Source organism: Notolepis coatsorum (assembly GCF_963971535.1).
Source record: "Notolepis coatsorum genome assembly, chromosome: 12".
Lineage (NCBI taxonomy): Eukaryota > Metazoa > Chordata > Actinopteri > Aulopiformes > Paralepididae > Notolepis > Notolepis coatsorum.
Window position 1 is genome coordinate 130,665,490 of NC_140176.1, and position 22,169 is coordinate 130,687,658.

The following is a 22,169-nucleotide window of genomic DNA, read 5'->3' on the forward strand; positions in this document are numbered from 1 at the left end:
CTCTCCTCTTCCTCTCTGTTAGTCTCACCTCTTCCTCTTCCTCTTCCTCTCTGTTAGTCCCACCTCTTCCTCTTCCTCTCTGTTAGTCTCACCTCTTCCTCTCCTCTTCCTCTCTGTTAGTCTCTCCTCTTCCTCTCCTCTTCCTCTCCTCTTCCTCTCCTCTTCCTCTCCTCTTCCTCTCTGTTAGTCTCTCCGCTTCCTCTCCTCTTCCTCTCCTCTTCATCTCCTCTTCCTCTCTGTTAGTCTCACCTCTTCCTCTTCCTCTCTGTTAGTCTCACCTCTTCCTCTCCTCTTCCTCTCCTCTTCCTCTCCTCTTCCTCTTATCTTCCTCTTCCTCTCTGTTAGTCTCACCTCTTCCTCTCATCTTCCTCTTCCTCTCCTCTTCCTCTTCCTCTCTGTTAGTCTCACCTCTTCCTCTTCCTCTCTGTTAGTCTCACCTCTTCCTCTTCCTCTCTGTTAGTCTCACCTCTTCCTCTTCCTCTCTGTTAGTCTCACCTCTTCCTCTCCTCTCTGTTAGTCTCACCTCTTCCTCTCCTCTTCCTCTTCCTCTCCTCTTCATCTCCTCTTCATCTCTGTTAGTCTCACTTCTTCCTCTTCCTCTTCCTCTCTGTTAGTCTCACCTCTTCCTCTCCTCTTCCTATCTGTTAGTCTCACCTCTTCCTCTTCCTCTCTGTTAGTCTTTCCTCTTCCTCTCTGTTAGTCTCACCTCTTCCTCTTCCTCTTCCTCTCTGTTAGTCCCACCTCTTCCTCTTCCTCTCTGTTAGTCTCACCTCTTCCTCTCCTCTTCCTCTCTGTTAGTCTCTCCTCTTCCTCTCCTCTTCCTCTCCTCTTCCTCTCCTCTTCCTCTCCTCTTCCTCTCTGTTAGTCTCTCCGCTTCCTCTCCTCTTCCTCTCCTCTTCATCTCCTCTTCCTCTCTGTTAGTCTCACCTCTTCCTCTTCCTCTCTGTTAGTCTCACCTCTTCCTCTCCTCTTCCTCTCCTCTTCCTCTCCTCTTCCTCTTATCTTCCTCTTCCTCTCTGTTAGTCTCACCTCTTCCGCTCCTCTTCCTCTCCTCTTCCTCTCTGTTAGTCTCACCTCTTCCTCTCATCTTCCTCTTCCTCTCCTCTTCCTCTTCCTCTCTGTTAGTCTCACCTCTTCCTCTCCTCTTCCTCTTCCTCTTTCTCTTCCTCTTCCTCTCCGTCAGTCTCACCTCTTCCTCTCTGATCTTCAGCGCCTCCATGATCCTGGCGCACTCCTCTTCCTTCTCCTTGGCCTCAGCGATGTTGGCCTCGTTCTGTTCATCGTATGCCATGGCAACCACCGCCAGGATCAGGTTGATGATGTAGAAGGAGCCCAGGAAGATGACAAACACAAAGAAGATCATATAGGTCTTCCCTGCCGCTCGCAGTGTCTGGAGAGAGGGGGGGAGAGAGAGGGGGGGGAGAGAGAGAGGAGGGGGGAGAGAGAGAGGGGGGGGGGGGGGAGAGGGGGGGAGAGAGAGAGGGGGGGAGAGAGAGGGGGGGGAGAGAGATAGAGAGACAGACAGACAGACAGACAGACAGACAGACAGACAGACAGACAGACAGACAGACAGACAGACAGACAGACAGACAGACAGACAGACAGACAGACAGAGAGACATACAGACAGACAGACAGACAGACAGACAGACAGACAGACAGACAGACAGACAGACAGACAGACAGACAGACACACAGACAGACAGACAGACAGACAGACAGACAGACAGACAGACAGACAGACAGACAGACAGACAGACAGACAGACAGACAGACAGACAGAGAGACATACAGACAGACAGAGAAACAGACCAACAGATACAGATACAGTTAATCAGAATAAGTGAAGACAACCACAATAAAGGCAGATACAGTTAATCAGAATAAGTGAAGACGACCACAATAAAGGTTTTCTCAGCTGTAGGTGCTGTTGAGGCTCAGCTCTCTCGGGTTTGCTGTGTTATCTTTGATTAGGCTTAGCTCAGCTTTGCTTGGGGTAATTCAGCTTAGGCTAGGGTCAGTTTGCTTTGGTTTGCCTTGGTTAGAGTTAGGTAGCTTTTGATTTGATTTGAAATCTTTATTTCGAACATGTAAATTAAACTAAATAAAACAAAAACAAATAATTAATCTCTAGCAATGAAATGAAAAAAAGAAAAAAAGATGTCTTATAACACACATAACAAACATAACTCAATTTACATGTTCGAAAAGGAGTAGGCCGAAGTATACACATATTTAATCCTACCCCTTCTCCACTACTCAAAGTGAATGCAATTCCTTACTGATTTAAATCCTTACAAAACTAATATATATATATATACAAATATATGCAAATATATGTAAAACATGAAGAAAACAAAACAAAAATCAAACACCTGTGAATATCAAATCCATTCCTCATCCCTGTACCTGGTGAAAATAATTTCTTTATAACTATTTCAATTGTATTATATTTGGACATTGCTTAAGCACAATATGCAGACTGTTCCACAGTTTCACTCCACATATTGAAATGCAGTGTCTTCTCCTGGTAGTGCGTACACTAAGCATTTACTAAAACTCACAATGTACCTTTACATACCAACATCTGTCTGACACCCCCATCCGCTACCTACAAAAGCAGGGGTGTGGCCATGCCCTCATCTCCTTCTTCACTTTCACCACAAGGAGTGCCTGTATACCAATCACTTGAGCTAGGTTGTTTAGACTGAAGAAAGGAGAACAGAAGAGCAAGGAGATACGTTGACATTATATCTTTGTTTTCTCTCTCACTATTTTCAAGGAAATACGGCGATAATGTCTTCGTCACTGGTGTGTCTGGATCATTCTGACCTCCACCGGCTTTTTCGTATTAGGGGCTCGCGTCGCTGGTCTAATCCCCACCTGCAGTCCTCCAAGCTGCAGCTGGACAGGTATTACCTGCGGTCTGCAGCTGGACTGTGCAGTAGGCGTCGGCTGTTGTGAGAAACTGGCTGCCTCTGGGTGAGTGATGTTTTTGCTATGCGAGTGCCAGTTGTGTTGCTATGGGGGTTAGCTGCACAATTTACGAAGGCCGGCCCCAAACTAGTGTCCTTTGTTCGGCCTCTTAGGCGGCAGAGAGAGGGTCCTGGTTTGAAACCCACGATAGTCAAGCTAGTGGGTCGCGACCGAGATCTGTGGTTAAAACCCGGGGTCTCTGGACGAGCGGATTCTTCTCTGTCCCGTGAAGGCCCCATCTTTCAATTAAATGAAAGTTAAACCCTAAACACGAGGAAAAGTGGGTTTGGATCTTCGTTATCGGAAGATCCACGCTCAAGTCGGCTGCAGCCCATAAGGGAATTGTGCTGATTCCGCTGTATGTCTGTTAAATCACCGTTCTGAAAACTGTGTTGACTTTTCTTTTTCTCTTCTCTCTTAGGATGAGGAGGGAGTCAGACGGCGGCCTGTCTGAAGTGTGGCTTATTATGTTCTTGTGTACAGTTCAGGTGATAGCTGCTTAGTTTGCATGCTAGCTGGGTGGCCTACCTAGCCTGATTTGGATGTTAGCTTAATGCTACACTGTTGTACATTGCTGTGAGAATAACAAGCCTTAACACTCTGACTACGACGTCATCTTTGGCAGAGGATGTTAGTCGACCCTACACCGTGTGCCCTGCCAGCGAGGACTTCGTCAACATGGAGAACGTAGCGGCTGGTTGGCGCAGCGGACATTGCCCTCGTCACCAACGCAAGAGACGCCGGGTTCGACTCCGGCTGTCGCCGTTGACCAGTGTTTGCAGTCCTCTCAGCGCTCAGGGTGTAGGTAGGAGTCCTTCTGGACGCTTAACACCTCTTCTTTCCTTCCCTTCTAAATGTTTTGTAATAACGATGTTTTCCAAAACGTATGTTGCTGCACTACATTGGGGATACGACATGTGTTGTGTGTGAATTGTCTTGTCGCTGGTATAGGTTCTCTCTACCTAGAAAATCGGCGTTGTTTTTTTACGTGAGTAAAAATGAACTGGTTTAGTTGTGATGAGAACTTGTGGGTTCATGTAACGTTAGTAACGTGGTTGAGCTCACAACTAGTTGGGTTATTTACCCTGCAAAGCTATAATTAGTGACCTGTGATCGAGGAGTGAGTCCTTCTCTCAGCCTGTGATGACAATAAACAGGTAGCGTGTTCACATATTAACAGGGCAGTACCTGTTCAACCTGGTCGTATCAAGGCTAAGGTGGGGAGGGGTGATTTCCCCCCGGTTTCCCTGGGGCTTTCCCCCCTCCTCTCAAATATGTTTGTTTACAATATATTGTTTCACTATGTTTGTGGGGATACAGTGTAATCCCTCAGCTTATGCTGGGGTTGTGCTCCTGCTTGAGAAAACCTAGGGAAAAGATTGTTTTGGTCGCTGTCATGTGGGCTTAGCAAGGCCTGTGGCCAATACATAATCGAGGACTTGTGTCTTCTCTCGTTATGAAAAACGGCGTTCCTCTGCCTTTTTTGTTGTGATGAAGGGTTGTGTGTGTCGTTAAGATCTACAACTGGTTTAGGTGTTGGCCTACAGAAGTCACATGTGTAAGTCTGGGAGTTTCCTGGTCCCACGCCATGAAAGATTGGGCAGTGGACCATGGAAATTCCCCCGCCATAGAGTACGTCACTGGGCGTGTTTCTATTGGTAAGACTTCCGTGGGTTATTCAGGCTCCATGTTATGAACCTCTGTTACAGGGAGTTTCAGAGCCTCCTGTGAGTTCAGACCCTCCCTCCCAGTGAGGGAGCCTCCTCAGAGTTTCAGAGCCTCCTCCTCAGATTGTCAAGGTGAGTAGAACTTAAAAAGAAGTTCTGCTCTGTTGTATGTGTATTGAGCTTGATGGGTGATGCAACGCAGTACAGACATTGTTATTCTGCTCTGCTCCCTACTGGTAGTGTGTGTATTGGGTCAGAGCCTCCTCCTCAGGGTGTTTCAGAGTCTTCTCCTCTGGGAGTTCAGAGCCTCCTCGGTGAGTTAGAGTCTCCCTCTCAGTGAAGGACCCTCCTCAGAGCCTCCTCCTCGGAGAGTCCTAATCCAATTGTTACATAGCTCAATGTTGCAATATGTCTTTTCAATCTATTGCTCACGTGGGAAGTCTCTCTGGGGGTTCCCCGTCCTCTCCTTTTTGGAGTAGGTGGACGGGGTATTGTTTAGGGTTTCCCTGACTCCTCGCCTTAAAGGTCTGTTGAGTCATGGGTTTCCCCCCGTCATAGGGGTACGTCGCTCCCCGTCCCCTCTTATGAAGTATGGTTGACGGGGTGGTGTTTTCCCTCAGCCGCGTCGCATGGGACCCATGTCCGTATTATTTTTTCTTTTTTCTGTAGAAAATTTAAAATAAAAAAAGCGGCTTCTTGTCGTTATCCCATGCGACTTGGAGGAACGGTATCTGGTGTCGTGTTAGACTATCCATTGATGTGTTTTGGGTCTCGACGTGTACATAGTGCTGGCCCTGGGTGTTTCTGATAGGAATCACGCATGAGGCTTGCGCGCCTTGGTTGCTCATCATTAAAACTGCGTTTTTATGGGGCAACTGGGATGGAGTTTGTCTCTTCCGAGCGCCAGTTTACTAGGTTTGTCTCGACAAATTCTCGTTCATATCTGGGGGATGTTAACGGAATAGTTCAAAGCATAGGAAGAGGGGTCTCACGCCCTTGGGGTGGGCCACCGAGCGCGGTACGAACGGGACCGCCTGGGTGGCGCCCTCTATAATGTTTTAGATCGACACGCGTACCTACCCCCCTCCTAGTGTTGGGGATGTCGCCGTGATTAGGGCACGGGACTGGTTCTGGTCATGCCGGTCCAGGTCAGTTAACCCGTTGTCCGCCGGGGACGCTGATCTGCTGTTCTGGTACCCTGAGGGACTTGTGCTTTTTTCGGGGGGAAAAATGCCGGGTCGGCCCGGGTGTTGCAGGGTTTGATGTTATGGAGATGTTCGTGGTTGTGGTCCTTCTCCATTCTTTTCGTCCCTCTCTTCTCCTGCTTAAGCATGGCTGGGAGGGGGCTGTTGAGTTGATTCTTTTGGAACTCCTCTGGCATCCCTGTGTACGTCCCGGTCCGCCGGGCCCGGTCCGAATTTGTTTCGTCGACCCGTAGGCCTGGGATAACCCCTTTTTGAAAACTGAAACACTTGTACTGCGGTATAGCCAGTGTATACCTGCAGGTGTGTTTTGGAGTTTTTTCCTGAGGGGTTATAGGAACAACCACCTCATGTTTGAACCAAGGGGGTGGTTGGTTCCCTGGTGTGTTGGAGCGGAGTCAACTCCCGGGTTAACGCTTGAGTGTGCCCCCGCACGTTTCATGACGTCTGCCAATCGTGTCAGCCTTCTCTGCCTCGACCCCTCTAGAGAGTAGTTTTTTTTTTGTGGAGGCTGTGACATGGTGCACAACAATGCCAGCATACGCCCCTTCCGCCGGGGTGCTGTTTTCAGCTGACCCCTTTGGTGCCTGTCTAGTCTGCAGTGCTCCAGGCTCAGGTCAAGTGCCTGCTGCCTGGATTGAGGGATCGACCTCTTCTAGAGGTCGTCTCCCCGTTGCGCTGCCTGCTCCCGCTGTAGGTGTAGCCTCTTGAGTGCTTCAAGTTACAGCCATGCCACCCTGAACACGCCCGATCTCGTTCGATCTCGGAGGCGGTATAGGTTCAGGCCTGGGTTATGCTTGGATGGGTGACTGCCTGAGTATGCCAGGGTCAGTGAGCCAGGCGGCGTGCTATTGGGGGGAAGGGCCTGCTCTTGGATGGGCCCTGTCCGAATACGCTGGGGGGTGGTGTCACTAGTGACCGCCTGGTGAGGTCTCGATGCTGTGGCGTCATTGGCCTCTCCAGGCCCCCTTTTTCCGGGGGGGTCCTGTCCCTTCTGGGTCTGGGTCCTCCTTCGCGCTCAGCTGCTACGGCCTTGCCACCAGGTTGGGCTTTGCTCTTGACCCCGTGTTTTTAGGGGTGGTAACGGGGGTTTGTTCCTTCCCGTTCGTTCCCTAGTGGCATTCGGGTTGTGCGTTTGTGTAGTCGTGGGTAAGCCCCACGGTCTACTCACCCTGTGCATTGAAGTTGTTCAAGCTCCTCTTCACGCAGTCGGATCCGTCTCCCTCCCGTCCTCCAATAGGGAGGGTCGGGGGGGCTCGGGTCCTCCCCGGTTCTGATGGTTGTGGGGGGCCTCAGTGGGGTACATTTGTCGAGCTCAGCTCTGCTCAGCTCCTGTGTTGCACCATGACGCTGAGCGTCACTACACGTAATATAACGTATGGTTATGTATATAACCATAGTTATATGAGTGTAGTGACGCTCAGCGTCAGTACTCCCCTGCGGCCCCTTGATCTTGCCTTGTGGTGAAAGATTGGGAAGGAGATGAGGGCATGGCCACACCCCTGCTTATGTAGGTAGCGGATGGGGGTGTGGCCAGACAGAAGTTGGTATGTAAAGGTACATTGTGAGTTTTTATTCAGTGCGCAAGTACTGAGGTGGAGTATTTGCACCATGACGCTGAGCGTCACTACACTCATATAACTATGGTTATATACATAACCATAGGTTTTTTATTTAAAATAAATGTAACACTCCAAAAATACCATGCATCAGCATAAGATATATAGCCTAAAAATTTAAAATATAGGCAACATTTGTCAAAGTATTAACTTAGTGCAAACAAACTAAATTATTAAACCTTTCTATTTTTGTGGCCACATTATAGACAAAGGCCATCAACATAAGGTATGAATATGCTCAACCAGGACTAGACTTTCTTATCAAAAAGGAAAAGTCACTGTGTTATTTAAAATAAATAAATCATGCGTACTAAATATATATTTACTTTTTAATTGCATGAAACATTATGAAGTATTCTCTTATGCCGCTTTTCACTCCATGGTACCTAATTGACTCGACTAGCTTTTGCTTTTTGAGTGTCTTGGTAGCCGTATTTGAAGTGACGTCACATGAGGAAGTAAAAGTCAACATGATGTATATTTAGATATAATTTGTTTGTGTGTTAATGTTGTTGTGTTTCCTCGGTTGCTTGCTATGTTGTGTTTCCTTGGTTGGTACGTCTTGCTATGTTTTAATTGTATTATGTTTTAATTGTACTGTATATGTTGTAATGTTTTAATGTTGTCACGGACCCCAGGAAGACTAGTTGACGTCTGGGCGTCAGCTAATGGGGATCCTTTGCTAATAAACAAATAAACAGTAACACAGCGTTGGAACCTGGAGAAGCCCTGATGATATAATATAAACGAACAGCCAATAAACATGAAGTTATCTTTGAACCTCTGTTGTCAAGCCTCGTCAATATACCCCCCCCCCCCCCCCCCCTTTGCCACTAATGGAACTGGTGTCGTGGATTCACTTCGCTGTGAACGTTTCCACGGTTAGCTCGCGGCTAACGCATCCCAATAACCGAACAATACACACATGCAAGTAATATGTTGTTATGAGTGGTTAGGGTCAAGTAATATGTTGTTATGAGTGGTTAGGGTCAAGTAATATGTTGTTATGAGTGTTAGGGTCAAGTAATATGTTGTTATGAGTGGTTAGGGTCAAGTAATATGTTGTTATGAGTGTTAGGGTCAAGTAATATGTTGTTATGAGTGTTAGGATCAAGTAATATGTTGTTATGAGTGTTAGGATCAAGTAATATGTTGTTATGAGTGTTAGGATCAAGTAATATGTTGTTATGAGTAGTTAGGGTCAAGTAATATGTTGTTATGAGTGGTTAGGGTCAAGTAATATGTTGTTATGAGTGTTAGGATCAAGTAATATGTTGTTATGAGTGTTAGGATCAAGTAATATGTTGTTATGAGTGTTAGGATCAAGTAATATGTTGTTATGAGTGTTAGGATCAAGTAATATGTTGTTATGAGTGGTAGGGTCAAGTAATATGTTGTTATGAGTGTTAGGATCAAGTAATATGTTGTTATGAGTGGTTAGGGTCAAGCAATATGTTGTTATGAGTGTTAGGATCAAGTAATATGTTGTTATGAGTGTTAGGATCAAGTAATATGTTGTTATGAGTGTTAGGATCAAGTAATATGTTGTTATGAGTGTTAGGATCAAGTAATATGTTGTTATGAGTGTTAGGATCAAGTAATATGTTGTTATGAGTAGTTAGGGTCAAGTAATATGTTGTTATGAGTGTTAGGATCAAGTAATATGTTGTTATGAGTGTTTAGGATCAAGTAATATGTTGTTATGAGTGTTAGGGTCAAGTAATATGTTGTTATGAGTGTTAGGGTCAAGTAATATGTTGTTATGAGTGTTTAGGATCAAGTAATATGTTGTTATGAGTGTTAGGGTCAAGTAATATGTTGTTATGAGTGTTTAGGATCAAGTAATATGTTGTTATGAGTGGTAGGGTCAAGTAATATGTTGTTATGAGTGTTAGGGTCAAGTAATATGTTGTTATGAGTGTTTATGATCAAGTAATATGTTGTTATGAGTGTTAGGATCAAGTAATATGTTGTTATGAGTGTTAGGATCAAGTAATATGTTGTTATGAGTGTTAGGGTCAAGTAATATGTTGTTATGAGTGTTTAGGATCAAGTAATATGTTGTTATGAGTGTTAGGATCAAGTAATATGTTGTTATGAGTGTTTAGGATCAAGTAATATGTTGTTATGAGTGTTAGGATCAAGTAATATGTTGTTATGAGTGTTTAGGATCAAGTAATATGTTGTTATGAGTGTTTAGGATCAAGTAATATGTTGTTATGAGTGTTAGGGTCAAGTAATATGTTGTTATGAGTGTTAGGGTCAAGTAATATGTTGTTATGAGTGTTAGGATCAAGTAATATGTTGTTATGAGTGTTAGGATCAAGTAATATGTTGTTATGAGTGGTTAGGATCAAGTAATATGTTGTTATGAGTGTTAGGATCAAGTAATATGTTGTTATGAGTGTTAGGATCAAGTAATATGTTGTTATGAGTGGTTAGGATCAAGTAATATGTTGTTATGAGTGTTAGGGTCAAGCAATATGTTGTTATGAGTGTTAGGATCAAGTAATATGTTGTTATGAGTGTTAGGATCAAGTAATATGTTGTTATGAGTGTTAGGATCAAGTAATATGTTGTTATGAGTGTTAGGATCAAGAAATATGTTGTTATGAGTGTTAGGATCAAGTAATATGTTGTTATGAGTGGTTAGGGTCAAGTAATATGTTGTTATGAGTGTTAGGATCAAGTAATATGTTGTTATGAGTGTTAGGATCAAGTAATATGTTGTTATGAGTGTTAGGATCAAGTAATATGTTGTTATGAGTGGTTAGGATCAAGTAATATGTTGTTATGAGTGTTAGGATCAAGTAATATGTTGTTATGAGTGTTAGGATCAAGTAATATGTTGTTATGAGTGTTAGGATCAAGTAATATGTTGTTATGAGTGTTTAGGATCAAGTAATATGTTGTTATGAGTGTTTAGGATCAAGTAATATGTTGTTATGAGTGTTAGGATCAAGTAATATGTTGTTATGAGTGTTAGGGTCAAGTAATATGTTGTTATGAGTGTTTATGATCAAGTAATATGTTGTTATGAGTGTTTATGATCAAGTAATATGTTGTTATGAGTGTTTATGATCAAGTAATATGTTGTTATGAGTGTTTATGATCAAGTAATATGTTGTTATGAGTGGTAAGATCAACTAATATGATATTTCATTATTTCACTAACCAGTTGGAAGAGATTCTCCCAGAAATCTTGCGTCATCAGTCGGAAGAGGGCGAGGAAGGCCCAGCCGAATGTGTCATAGTTGGTGTAGCCATAGTTTGGATTCCTTCCTGCTTTCAGACATGTAAACCCATCTGGACACACCCTAGAGAATCACACATTATTATTATTATTATTATTATTATTATTATTATTATTATTATTATTATTATTATTATTATTATTATTATTATTATTATTATTATTATTATTATTATTATTATTATTATTATTATTATTATTATTATTATTATTATTATTATTATTATTATTATTTCTGTTATTGTAGCTGGTGAAGGCTACAGTATATAAAGCTTCTTCCTTACTTTCATCAGAATCAGAATCAGAAAGGTCTTTATTGCCAAGTATACTTTTCACATACAAGGAATTTGGTTTGGATGTTACTGGTTTAGCGGACAGACATCAACAGACAGATAATACAATAAAGTGGTGGAGTAAAATAAAATGAAATATGAGCCAAGTTAAGCACAATAGAATAATATATTTATGAAATAAAATATAAAATAAAATATAGCTCAACAGTGGGCAAGTATATAGTCCAGTAGGGTGTGTTAATGTAACACAGTGGGGGTGTCAGTGAGGGTCCTGAGCCTTGTTGATGAGGCTCACTGCAGAGGGGAAGAAACTGTTCTTGTGGGGTGAGGTTTTGGCCCTGGTGGACCACAGCCTCCTGCCAGAGGGGAGTGACTCAAACAGGTTGTGACCGGGGTGGTAGGGGTCGGCCACAATCTTACCTGCACGCTTCAGAGTTCTGGAGAGGCGTACAGGTCCTGGAGAGATGGCAGATTGCAGCCGATCACCTTCTCAGCAGAGTGGATGACACGCTGCAGCCTGCCTTGGTCCTTGGCCGTGGCTGCAGTGTACCATACTGTGATGGAGGAGGTGAGGATGGACTCAATGATGGCTGTGTAAAAGTGCACCATCATCATCTTTGGCAGGTGGAATTTCTTCAGCTGCCGCAGGAAGTACATCCTCTGGGATGTTTGTTCCCAAGAAGTGGAAGGACTCCACAGTGTCCACTGGGGGGTCACACAGGGTGATGGGGTAGAGTGGGGCTGGGGTCCACTGGGGGGTCCCACAGGGTGATGGGGTAGAGTGGGGCTGGGGTCCACTGGGGGGTCCCACAGGGTGATGGGGGTGAGTGGGGCTGGGGTCCACTGGGGGGTCCCACAGGGTGATGGGGGTGAGTGGGGCTGGGGTCCACTGGGGGGTCCCACAGGGTGATGGGGTTGAGTGGCGCTGGGGTCCACTGGGGAGTCCCACAGGGTGATGGGGTGAGTGGGGCTGGGGTCCACTGGGGAGTCACACAAGGTGATGGGGTTGAGTGGGGCTGGGGTCCACTGGGGGGTCACACAGGGTGATGGGGTTGAGTGGGGCTGGGGTCCACTGGGGGGGAGTCACACAGGGTGATGGGGTTGAGTGGGGCTGGGGTCCACTGGGGGGTCACACAGGGTGATGGGGTTGAGTGGGGCTGGGGTCCACTGGGGGGGAGTCACACAGGGTGATGGGGGTGAGTGGGGCTGGGTTCCTCCTGTAATCCACAACCATATCCAGTGTCTTGAGAGCGTTGAGCGTTGGTTCTGACTGCACCAGGTCAGCAGATGGGCAATCTCTGGTCAATTTCATACACGTCTTTCATACACATCTTTCATACACGTCTTTCATACACATCTTTCATACACATCTTTCATACACATCTTTCATACACATCTTTCATACACGTCTTTCATACACGTCTTTCATACACATCTTCAATGGCGCAGAGTGTTACATAGCATTGCATGTAACAGGACACACAATCAACTTAAAACAATAGATCAATGATAAATACATAATGAAAATTACAATAATAATACAGTTAATAAGCGAGAGCAATTAGCAGAAACAACAAAATGGTGCATTTATATAGCGATTTTATCCAAAGCGCTTTACAATTTGTTCCTCACATTTGACCCACTCACTCACACATTCACACACCGACGGGCGGAGGCGACCATGCAAGGTGCCAACCTGCTCATTGGGAGCAGTTAGGGGTTAAGTGTCTTACTCAGACGACTGCTCCACCTCCCGAGACAGGAGACAGAGGTTACACCCAAACATAGACTCCAGTAGATCCCGTCAGGAGACAGAGGTTACACCCAAACATAGAATCCAGTAGATCCCGTCAGGAGACAGAGGTTACACCCAAACATAGACTCCTGTAGATCCCGTCAGGAGACAGAGGTTACACCCAAACATAGACTCCAGTAGATCCCATCAGGAGCCAGAAGTTACACCCAAACATAGACTCCAGTAGATCCCGAGCCAGGAGCCAGAGGTTACACCCAAACATAGACTCCAGTAGATCCCGTCAGGAGACAGAGGTTACACCCAAACATAGACTCCAGTAGATCCCATCAGGAGCCAGAGGTTACACCCAAACGTAGACTCCAGTAGATCCCGTCAGGAGACAGAGGTTACACCCAAACATAGACTCCAGTAGATCCCGTCAGGAGACAGAGGTTACACCCAAACATAGACTCCAGTAGATCCCGAGCCAGGAGCCAGAGGTTACACCCAAACATAGACTCCAGTAGATCCCGTCAGGAGACAGAGGTTACACCCAAACATAGACTCCAGTAGATCCCGTCAGGAGACAGAGGTTACACCCAAACATAGACTCCAGTAGATCCCGTCAGGAGACAGAGGTTACACCCAAACATAGACTCCAGTAGATCCCGTCAGGAGACAGAGGTTACACCCAAACATAGACTCCAGTAGATCCCATCAGGAGCCAGAGGTTACACCCAAACATAGACTCCAGTAGATCCCGCCAGGAGACAGAGGTTACACCCAAACATAGACTCCTGTAGATCCCGTCAGGAGACAGAGGTTACACCCAAACATAGACTCCAGTCGATCCCGTCAGGAGACAGAGGTTACACCCAAACATAGACTCCAGTAGATCCCGAGCCAGGAGCCAGAGGTTACACCCAAACATAGACTCCAGTAGATCCTGTCAGGAGACAGAGGTTACACCCAAACATAGACTCCAGTAGATCCCGTCAGGAGCCAGAGGTTACACCCAAACATAGACTCCAGTAGATCCCATCAGGAGACAGAGGTTACACCCAAACATAGACTCCAGTAGATCCCGTCAGGAGACAGAGTTTACACCCAAACATAGACTCCAGTAGATCCCGAGCCAGGAGCCAGAGGTTACACCCAAACATAGACTCCAGTAGATCCCATCAGGAGACAGAGGTTACACCCAAACATAGACTCCAGTAGATCCCGTCAGGAGACAGAGGTTACACCCAACAAATAGACTCCAGTAGATCCCGTCAGGAGACAGAGGTTACACCCAAACATAGACTCCAGTAGATCCCGTCAGGAGACAGAGGTTACACCCAAACGTAGACTCCAGTAGATCCCGTCAGGAGACAGAGGTTACACCCAAACGTAGACTCCAGTAGATCCCGTCAGGAGACAGAGGTTACACCCAAACATAGACTCCAGTAGATCCCGTCAGGAGACAGAGGTTACACCCAAACATAGACTCCAGTAGATCCCGTCAGGAGACAGAGGTTACACCCAAACATAGACTCCAGTAGATCCTGTCAAGAGACAGAGGTTACACCCAAACGTAGACTCCAGTAGATCCCGTCAGGAGACAGAGGTTACACCCAAACGTAGACTCCAGTAGATCCCGTCAGGAGACAGAGGTTACACCCAAACATAGACTCCAGTAGATCCTGTCAAGAGACAGAGGTTACACCCAAACGTAGACTCCAGTAGATCCTGTCAAGAGACAGAGGTTACACCCAAACGTAGACTCCAGTAGATCCCGTCAGGAGACATAGGTTACACCCAAACATAGACTCCAGTAGATCCCGTCAGGAGACAGAGGTTACACCCAAACATAGACTCCAGTAGATCCCATCAGGAGACAGAGGTTACACCCAAACATAGACTCCAGTAGATCCCGTCAGGAGACAGAGGTTACACCCAAACATAGACTCCAGTAGATCCCGTCAGGAGACAGAGGTTACACCCAAACATAGACTCCAGTAGATCCCGTCAGGAGACAGAGGTTACACCCAAACATAGACTCCAGTAGATCCCGTCAGGAGACAGAGGTTACACCCAAACATAGACTCCAGTAGATCCCGTCAGGAGACAGAGGTTACACCCAAACGTAGACTCCTGTAGATCCCGTCAGGAGACAGAGGTTACACCCAAACGTAGACTCCAGTAGATCCCGTCAGGAGCCAGAGGTTACACCCAAACATAGACTCCAGTAGATCCCGTCAGGAGACAGAGGTTACACCCAAACATAGACTCCAGTAGATCCCGTCAGGAGACAGAGGTTACACCCAAACATAGACTCCAGTAGATCCCATCAGGAGCCAGAGGTTACACCCAAACATAGACTCCAGTAGATCCCGTCAGGAGACAGAGGTTACACCCAAACATAGACTCCAGTAGATCCCGTCAGGAGACAGAGGTTACACCCAAACATAGACTCCAGTAGATCCCGTCAGGAGACAGAGGTTACACCCAAACATAGACTCCAGTAGATCCCGAGTCAGGAGACAGAGGTTACACCCAAACATAGACTCCAGTAGATCCCGAGTCAGGAGACAGAGGTTACACCCAAACATAGACTCCAGTAGATCCCGAGTCAGGAGACAGAGGTTACACCCAAACATAGACTCCAGTAGATCCCATCAGGAGACAGAGGTTACACCCAAACATAGACTCCAGTAGATCCCGAGTCAGGAGACAGAGGTTACACCCAAACATAGACTCCAGTAGATCCCATCAGGAGACAGAGGTTACACCCAAACATAGACTCCAGTAGATCCCGAGTCAGGAGACAGAGGTTACACCCAAACATAGACTCCAGTAGATCCCGAGCCAGGAGCCAGAGGTTACACCCAAACATAGACTCCAGTAGATCCTGTCAGGAGACAGAGGTTACACGCAAACATAGACTCCAGTAGATCCCGTCAGGAGACAGAGGTTACACCCAAACATAGACTCCAGTAGATCCCGTCAGGAGCCAGAGGTTACACCCAAACATAGACTCCAGTAGATCCCATCAGGAGACAGAGGTTACACCCAAACATAGACTCCAGTAGATCCCGTCAGGAGACAGAGTTTACACCCAAACATAGACTCCAGTAGATCCCGAGCCAGGAGCCAGAGGTTACACCCAAACATAGACTCCAGTAGATCCCATCAGGAGACAGAGGTTACACCCAAACATAGACTCCAGTAGATCCCGTCAGGAGACAGAGGTTACACCCAACAAATAGACTCCAGTAGATCCCGTCAGGAGACAGAGGTTACACCCAAACATAGACTCCAGTAGATCCCGTCAGGAGACAGAGGTTACACCCAAACGTAGACTCCAGTAGATCCCGTCAGGAGACAGAGGTTACACCCAAACGTAGACTCCAGTAGATCCCGTCAGGAGACAGAGGTTACACCCAAACATAGACTCCAGTAGATCCCGTCAGGAGACAGAGGTTACACCCAAACATAGACTCCAGTAGATCCCGTCAGGAGACAGAGGTTACACCCAAACATAGACTCCAGTAGATCCTGTCAAGAGACAGAGGTTACACCCAAACGTAGACTCCAGTAGATCCCGTCAGGAGACAGAGGTTACACCCAAACGTAGACTCCAGTAGATCCCGTCAGGAGACAGAGGTTACACCCAAACATAGACTCCAGTAGATCCTGTCAAGAGACAGAGGTTACACCCAAACGTAGACTCCAGTAGATCCTGTCAAGAGACAGAGGTTACACCCAAACGTAGACTCCAGTAGATCCCGTCAGGAGACATAGGTTACACCCAAACATAGACTCCAGTAGATCCCGTCAGGAGACAGAGGTTACACCCAAACATAGACTCCAGTAGATCCCGTCAGGAGACAGAGGTTACACCCAAACATAGACTCCAGTAGATCCCGTCAGGAGACAGAGGTTACACCCAAACATAGACTCCAGTAGATCCCGTCAGGAGACAGAGGTTACACCCAAACATAGACTCCAGTAGATCCCGTCAGGAGACAGAGGTTACACCCAAACATAGACTCCAGTAGATCCCGTCAGGAGACAGAGGTTACACCCAAACATAGACTCCAGTAGATCCCGTCAGGAGACAGAGGTTACACCCAAACGTAGACTCCTGTAGATCCCGTCAGGAGACAGAGGTTACACCCAAACGTAGACTCCAGTAGATCCCGTCAGGAGCCAGAGGTTACACCCAAACATAGACTCCAGTAGATCCCGTCAGGAGACAGAGGTTACACCCAAACATAGACTTAGTAGATCCCGTCAGGAGACAGAGGTTACACCCAAACATAGACTCCAGTAGATCCCATCAGGAGCCAGAGGTTACACCCAAACATAGACTCCAGTAGATCCCGTCAGGAGACAGAGGTTACACCCAAACATAGACTCCAGTAGATCCCGTCAGGAGACAGAGGTTACACCCAAACATAGACTCCAGTAGATCCCGAGTCAGGAGACAGAGGTTACACCCAAACATAGACTCCAGTAGATCCCGAGTCAGGAGACAGAGGTTACACCCAAACATAGACTCCAGTAGATCCCGAGTCAGGAGACAGAGGTTACACCCAAACATAGACTCCAGTAGATCCCATCAGGAGACAGAGGTTACACCCAAACATAGACTCCAGTAGATCCCGAGTCAGGAGACAGAGGTTACACCCAAACATAGACTCCAGTAGATCCCGTCAGGAGACAGAGGTTACACCCAAACATAGACTCCAGTAGATCCCGTCAGGAGACAGAGCTTACACACAAACATAGACTCCAGTAGATCCTGAGTCAGGAGACAGAGGTTACACCCAAACATAGACTCCAGTAGATCCCGTCAGGAGCCAGAGGTTACACCCAAACATAGACTCCAGTAGATCCCGTCAGGAGACAGAGGTTACACCCAAACATAGACTCCAGTAGATCCCGTCAGGAGACAGAGGTTACACCCAAACATAGACTCCAGTAGATCCCGTCAGGAGACAGAGGTTACACCCAAACATAGACTCCAGTAGATCCCGTCAGGAGACAGAGGTTACACCCAAACATAGACTCCAGTAGATCCCGTCAGGAGACAGAGGTTACACCCAAACATAGACTCCAGTAGATCCCGTCAGGAGACAGAGGTTACACCCAAACATAGACTCCAGTAGATCCCGTCAGGAGACAGAGGTTACACCCAAACATAGACTCCAGTAGATCCCGTCAGGAGACAGAGGTTACACCCAAACATAGACTCCAGTAGATCCCGTCAGGAGACAGAGGTTACACCCAAACATAGACTCCAGTAGATCTCGTCAGGAGACAGAGGTTACACCCAAACATAGACTCCAGTAGATCCCGTCAGGAGACAGAGGTTACACCCAAACATAGACTCCAGTAGATCCCGTCAGGAGACAGAGGTTACACCCAAACATAGACTCCAGTAGATCCCGCCAGGAGACAGAGGTTACACCCAAACATAGACTCCAGTAGATCCCGTCAGGAGACAGAGGTTACACCCAAACATAGACTCCAGTAGATCCCGTCAGGAGACAGAGGTTACACCCAAACATAGACTCCAGTAGATCCCGTCAGGAGACAGAGGTTACACCCAAACATAGACTCCAGTAGATCCCGTCAGGAGACAGAGGTTACACCCAAACATAGACTCCAGTAGATCCCGTCAGGAGACAGAGGTTACACCCAAACATAGACTCCAGTAGATCCCGTCAGGAGACAGAGGTTACACCCAAACATAGACTCCAGTAGATCCCGTCAGGAGACAGAGGTTACACCCAAACATAGACTCCAGTAGATCCCGTCAGGAGACAGAGGTTACACCCAAACATAGACTCCAGTAGATCCCGTCAGGAGACAGAGGTTACACCCAAACATAGACTCCAGTAGATCCCGTCAGGAGACAGAGGTTACACCCAAACATAGACTCCAGTAGATCCCGTCAGGAGACAGAGGTTACACCCAAACATAGACTCCAGTAGATCCCGTCAGGAGACAGAGGTTACACCCAAACATAGACTCCAGTAGATCCCGTCAGGAGACAGAGGTTACACCCAAACATAGACTCCAGTAGATCCCGTCAGGAGACAGAGGTTACACCCAAACATAGACTCCAGTAGATCCCGTCAGGAGACAGAGGTTACACCCAAACATAGACTCCAGTAGATCCCGTCAGGAGACATAGGTTACACCCAAACATAGACTCCAGTAGATCCCGTCAGGAGACAGAGGTTACACCCAAACATAGACTCCAGTAGATCCCGTCAGGAGACAGAGGTTACACCCAAACATAGACTCCAGTAGATCCCGTCAGGAGACAGAGGTTACACCCAAACATAGACTCCAGTAGATCCCGTCAGGAGACAGAGGTTACACCCAAACATAGACTCCAGTAGATCCCGTCAGGAGACATAGGTTACACCCAAATATAGACTCCAGTAGATCCCGTCAGGAGACAGAGGTTACACCCAAACATAGACTCCAGTAGATCCCGCCAGGAGACAGAGGTTACACCCAAACATAGACTCCAGTAGATCCCGCCAGGAGACAGAGGTTACACCCAAACATAGACTCCAGTAGATCCTGTCAAGAGACAGAGGTTACACCCAAACATAGACTCCAGTAGATCCCGTCAGGAGACAGAGGTTACACCCAAACATAGACTCCAGTAGATCCCGTCAGGAGACAGAGGTTACACCCAAACATAGACTCCAGTAAATCCCGTCAGGAGACAGAGGTTACACCCAAACATAGACTCCAGTAGATCCCGTCAGGAGACAGAGGTTACACCCAAACATAGACTCCAGTAGATCCCGTCAGTAGACAGAGGTTACACCCAAACATAGACTCCAGTAGATCCCGTCAGTAGACAGAGGTTACATGGCCAAAACCCGTCCCACACTCACCCTCCCAGATGCTGAAAAACTGGTCCACGCCTTTGTCTCCTCCAGGCTGGATTACTGTAACGCACTTCTCATCGGGTTCCTAGCAAGAGTCTCCAGAGGCTCCAATAGATCAAGAACAGCGCTGCTAGGGTCCTGATGAGAGTGTGTAAACACGACCACATCACACCCATCCTCCACTCACTTCACTGGCTCCCCATCACCGGCCGGACTGAATACAAAATATCCCTTCTGACCCATCAATGCATCCACGGAGAAGGCCTCCCCTACCTCAAAGATCTCCTCACCCCAGAACCCTCCACCCGTAACCTTCGCTCCGCCAACACAAACCGCCTCCTTCCCCCCAGGACCAAGCTCCGCACCCTGGGGCCTTCTGCTGGGCTGCTCCCCGCCTGTGGAGCGCCCTCCCTGACCACCTCAGAGCACCACAGAGGGGCCTTCTGCTGGGCTGCTCCCCGCCTGTGGAGCGCCCTCCCTGACCACCTCAGAGCACCACAGAGGGGCCTTCTGCTGGGCTGCTCCCCGCCTGTGGAGCGCCCTCCCTGACCACCTCAGAGCACCACAGAGGGGCCTTCTGCTGGGCTGCTCCCCGCCTGTGGAGCGCCCTCCCTGACCACCTCAGAGCACCACAGAGGGGCCTTCTGCTGGGCTGCTCCCCGCCTGTGGAGCGCCCTCCCTGACCACCTCAGAGCACCACAGAGGGGCCTTCTGCTGGGCTGCTCCCCGCCTGTGGAGCGCCCTCCCTGACCACCTCAGAGCACCACAGACCCCTGTTTCTTTTAAAAGAGGACTAAAAACGTACCTCTTCAACAAAGCTTTTTCTTAGTTTTTAACCTTTTATACATTCCTTTGTGTTTTAACTATTTTTGTATGTTTTTATGCCTTGTTTTTATAATTGCCTATGTTTTTAAAGCCTATGTTTTTACCCTGTAGCACTTTGAGATTTGGTTCCAAATGTAAAGTGCATTACAAATTACATGTATTATTATTATCATTATGTGTATGATCAGTATTGCCATGACAACCCACCGCAACCAACCACACAGATCCAAGCCTGACACCCAGCCCATCCAACCACACAGATCCAAGCCTGACACCCAGCCCATCCAACCACACAGATCCAAGCCTGACACCCAGCCCATCCAACCACACAGATCCAAGCCTGACACCCATCCAACCACACAGATCCAAGCCTGACACCCAGCCCATCCAACCACACAGATCCAAGCCTGACACCCAGCCCATGTAGACCTGACACCCAGCCCATGTAAAAGAGAGTGGCTAGATAAGAGTCAAACAGAGTGAAATCAAACCAAATGAAGACTCACCCTGCATCGGAACTGTTCCCACAGAGCATTGCATCCAGCTGGCCACTCAGATAGTAGTGGTTCTCTGTTAGAGAGATATAGTCACATGTACAGAGAGAGAGAGAGAGAGAGAGAGAGAGAGAGAGAGAGAGAGAGAGAGAGAGAGAGAGAGAGAGAGAGAGAGAGAGAGAGAGAGAGAGAGACTGGTGAGGAAGGCTAGCTCTGTAGTGTGATTAGTGGGAGTACTACTATGATCACTGGCAGACTCAGGGCCCCCACGGAGCCCCCACGGTTAAAAAACGTCACGCTAAAGTGCCCTTTGAGTGGCGAAAATGAGAGGACGTGCCCTATTGCTGCCCTTCACATCGGAAAACATAGCAAGATCATTAAATAACATGTCTTAATGAGTGCTCTGTTAGTGGATTAAATGTGATGCAGCTTACTAAGGCAGGCTTTCCCAAAGTGGGTGCCAAGATGAAGACAGTCTAGGGGTGTTGCCAAATAGTTAAACCCTGTGTAGCCGAGCTCGTATTGCCATCTCTGCGTTGTGTTAAAGTTCGACCCCTGTTAAGGGATTTCCCCGAGTGAGTCTCGAAGAGGTGAATTCACCTTTTGGTAACGTGTCTGCATGCCTTTTATGGGTGGATAAATCAATCAATCAATCAATCAATCAAATAGATTTATATAGCACATTTAGACAGGACACTTGTCAACCAAAGTGCTTCACAGTAAGTCGCATAGCTAAAAACAAAGAAAAGTGCTAAAGAATAGAATAAACTTGACTTATTGACTTACTTTCTCTTTTTCCCCCTTTCTTTTTCCATCTTTCTCCCCTCCCAATGTTAGTCATTATGCCAATTCCCAATCCCCTACCTGGTCGTTGCGTGCTCTGCCCCCTACCGTCAGTTTGGGGGGGCGGAGACTATCACACGCTTCCTCCGACACATGTGTAGCCAATCCCCACTTCTTTTCACCTGGCAGCGCGGACTCTCACTGGGGGAGTGTAACGTGTGGAAGGATCACACTACCTCTCCCAGGACCCGACCTTGCTGTGCAGGCGCCCCGACCGGTCTGTAGGAGTTGCTGTTTTTACAACGACCAGGACCCACCCTCGTCGGCTTCCCACCCGCTAACACTGGCAATTGTGTCAGTATGGACGTTCGGCCAAGCTGGAGGCACCACAGCTGGATTCGATCCCACTGTCTCTGTGGTG

General features: G+C 47.3%; 1 protein-coding gene across 1 annotated transcript in view; it reads right to left on the reverse strand.

The window, feature by feature from the left end:
* LOC311238055 (sodium channel protein type 4 subunit alpha B-like) overlaps positions 1–22,169 on the reverse strand; it is a gene marked incomplete at its 3' end in the record, with an annotated part of 252,987 nt that overhangs the window by 220,152 nt on the left and 10,666 nt on the right. Inside the window, exons 4-6 of the mRNA XM_084326018.1 lie at positions 20,978–21,056; positions 10,639–10,780; positions 1,075–1,390 (exon numbers count right to left, since the gene is read on the reverse strand). Of these exons, the coding sequence (XP_084182144.1) occupies positions 1,075–1,390; positions 10,639–10,780; positions 20,978–21,056 (537 nt within the window). The remainder of the gene's footprint in view (positions 1–1,074; positions 1,391–10,638; positions 10,781–20,977; positions 21,057–22,169) is intronic.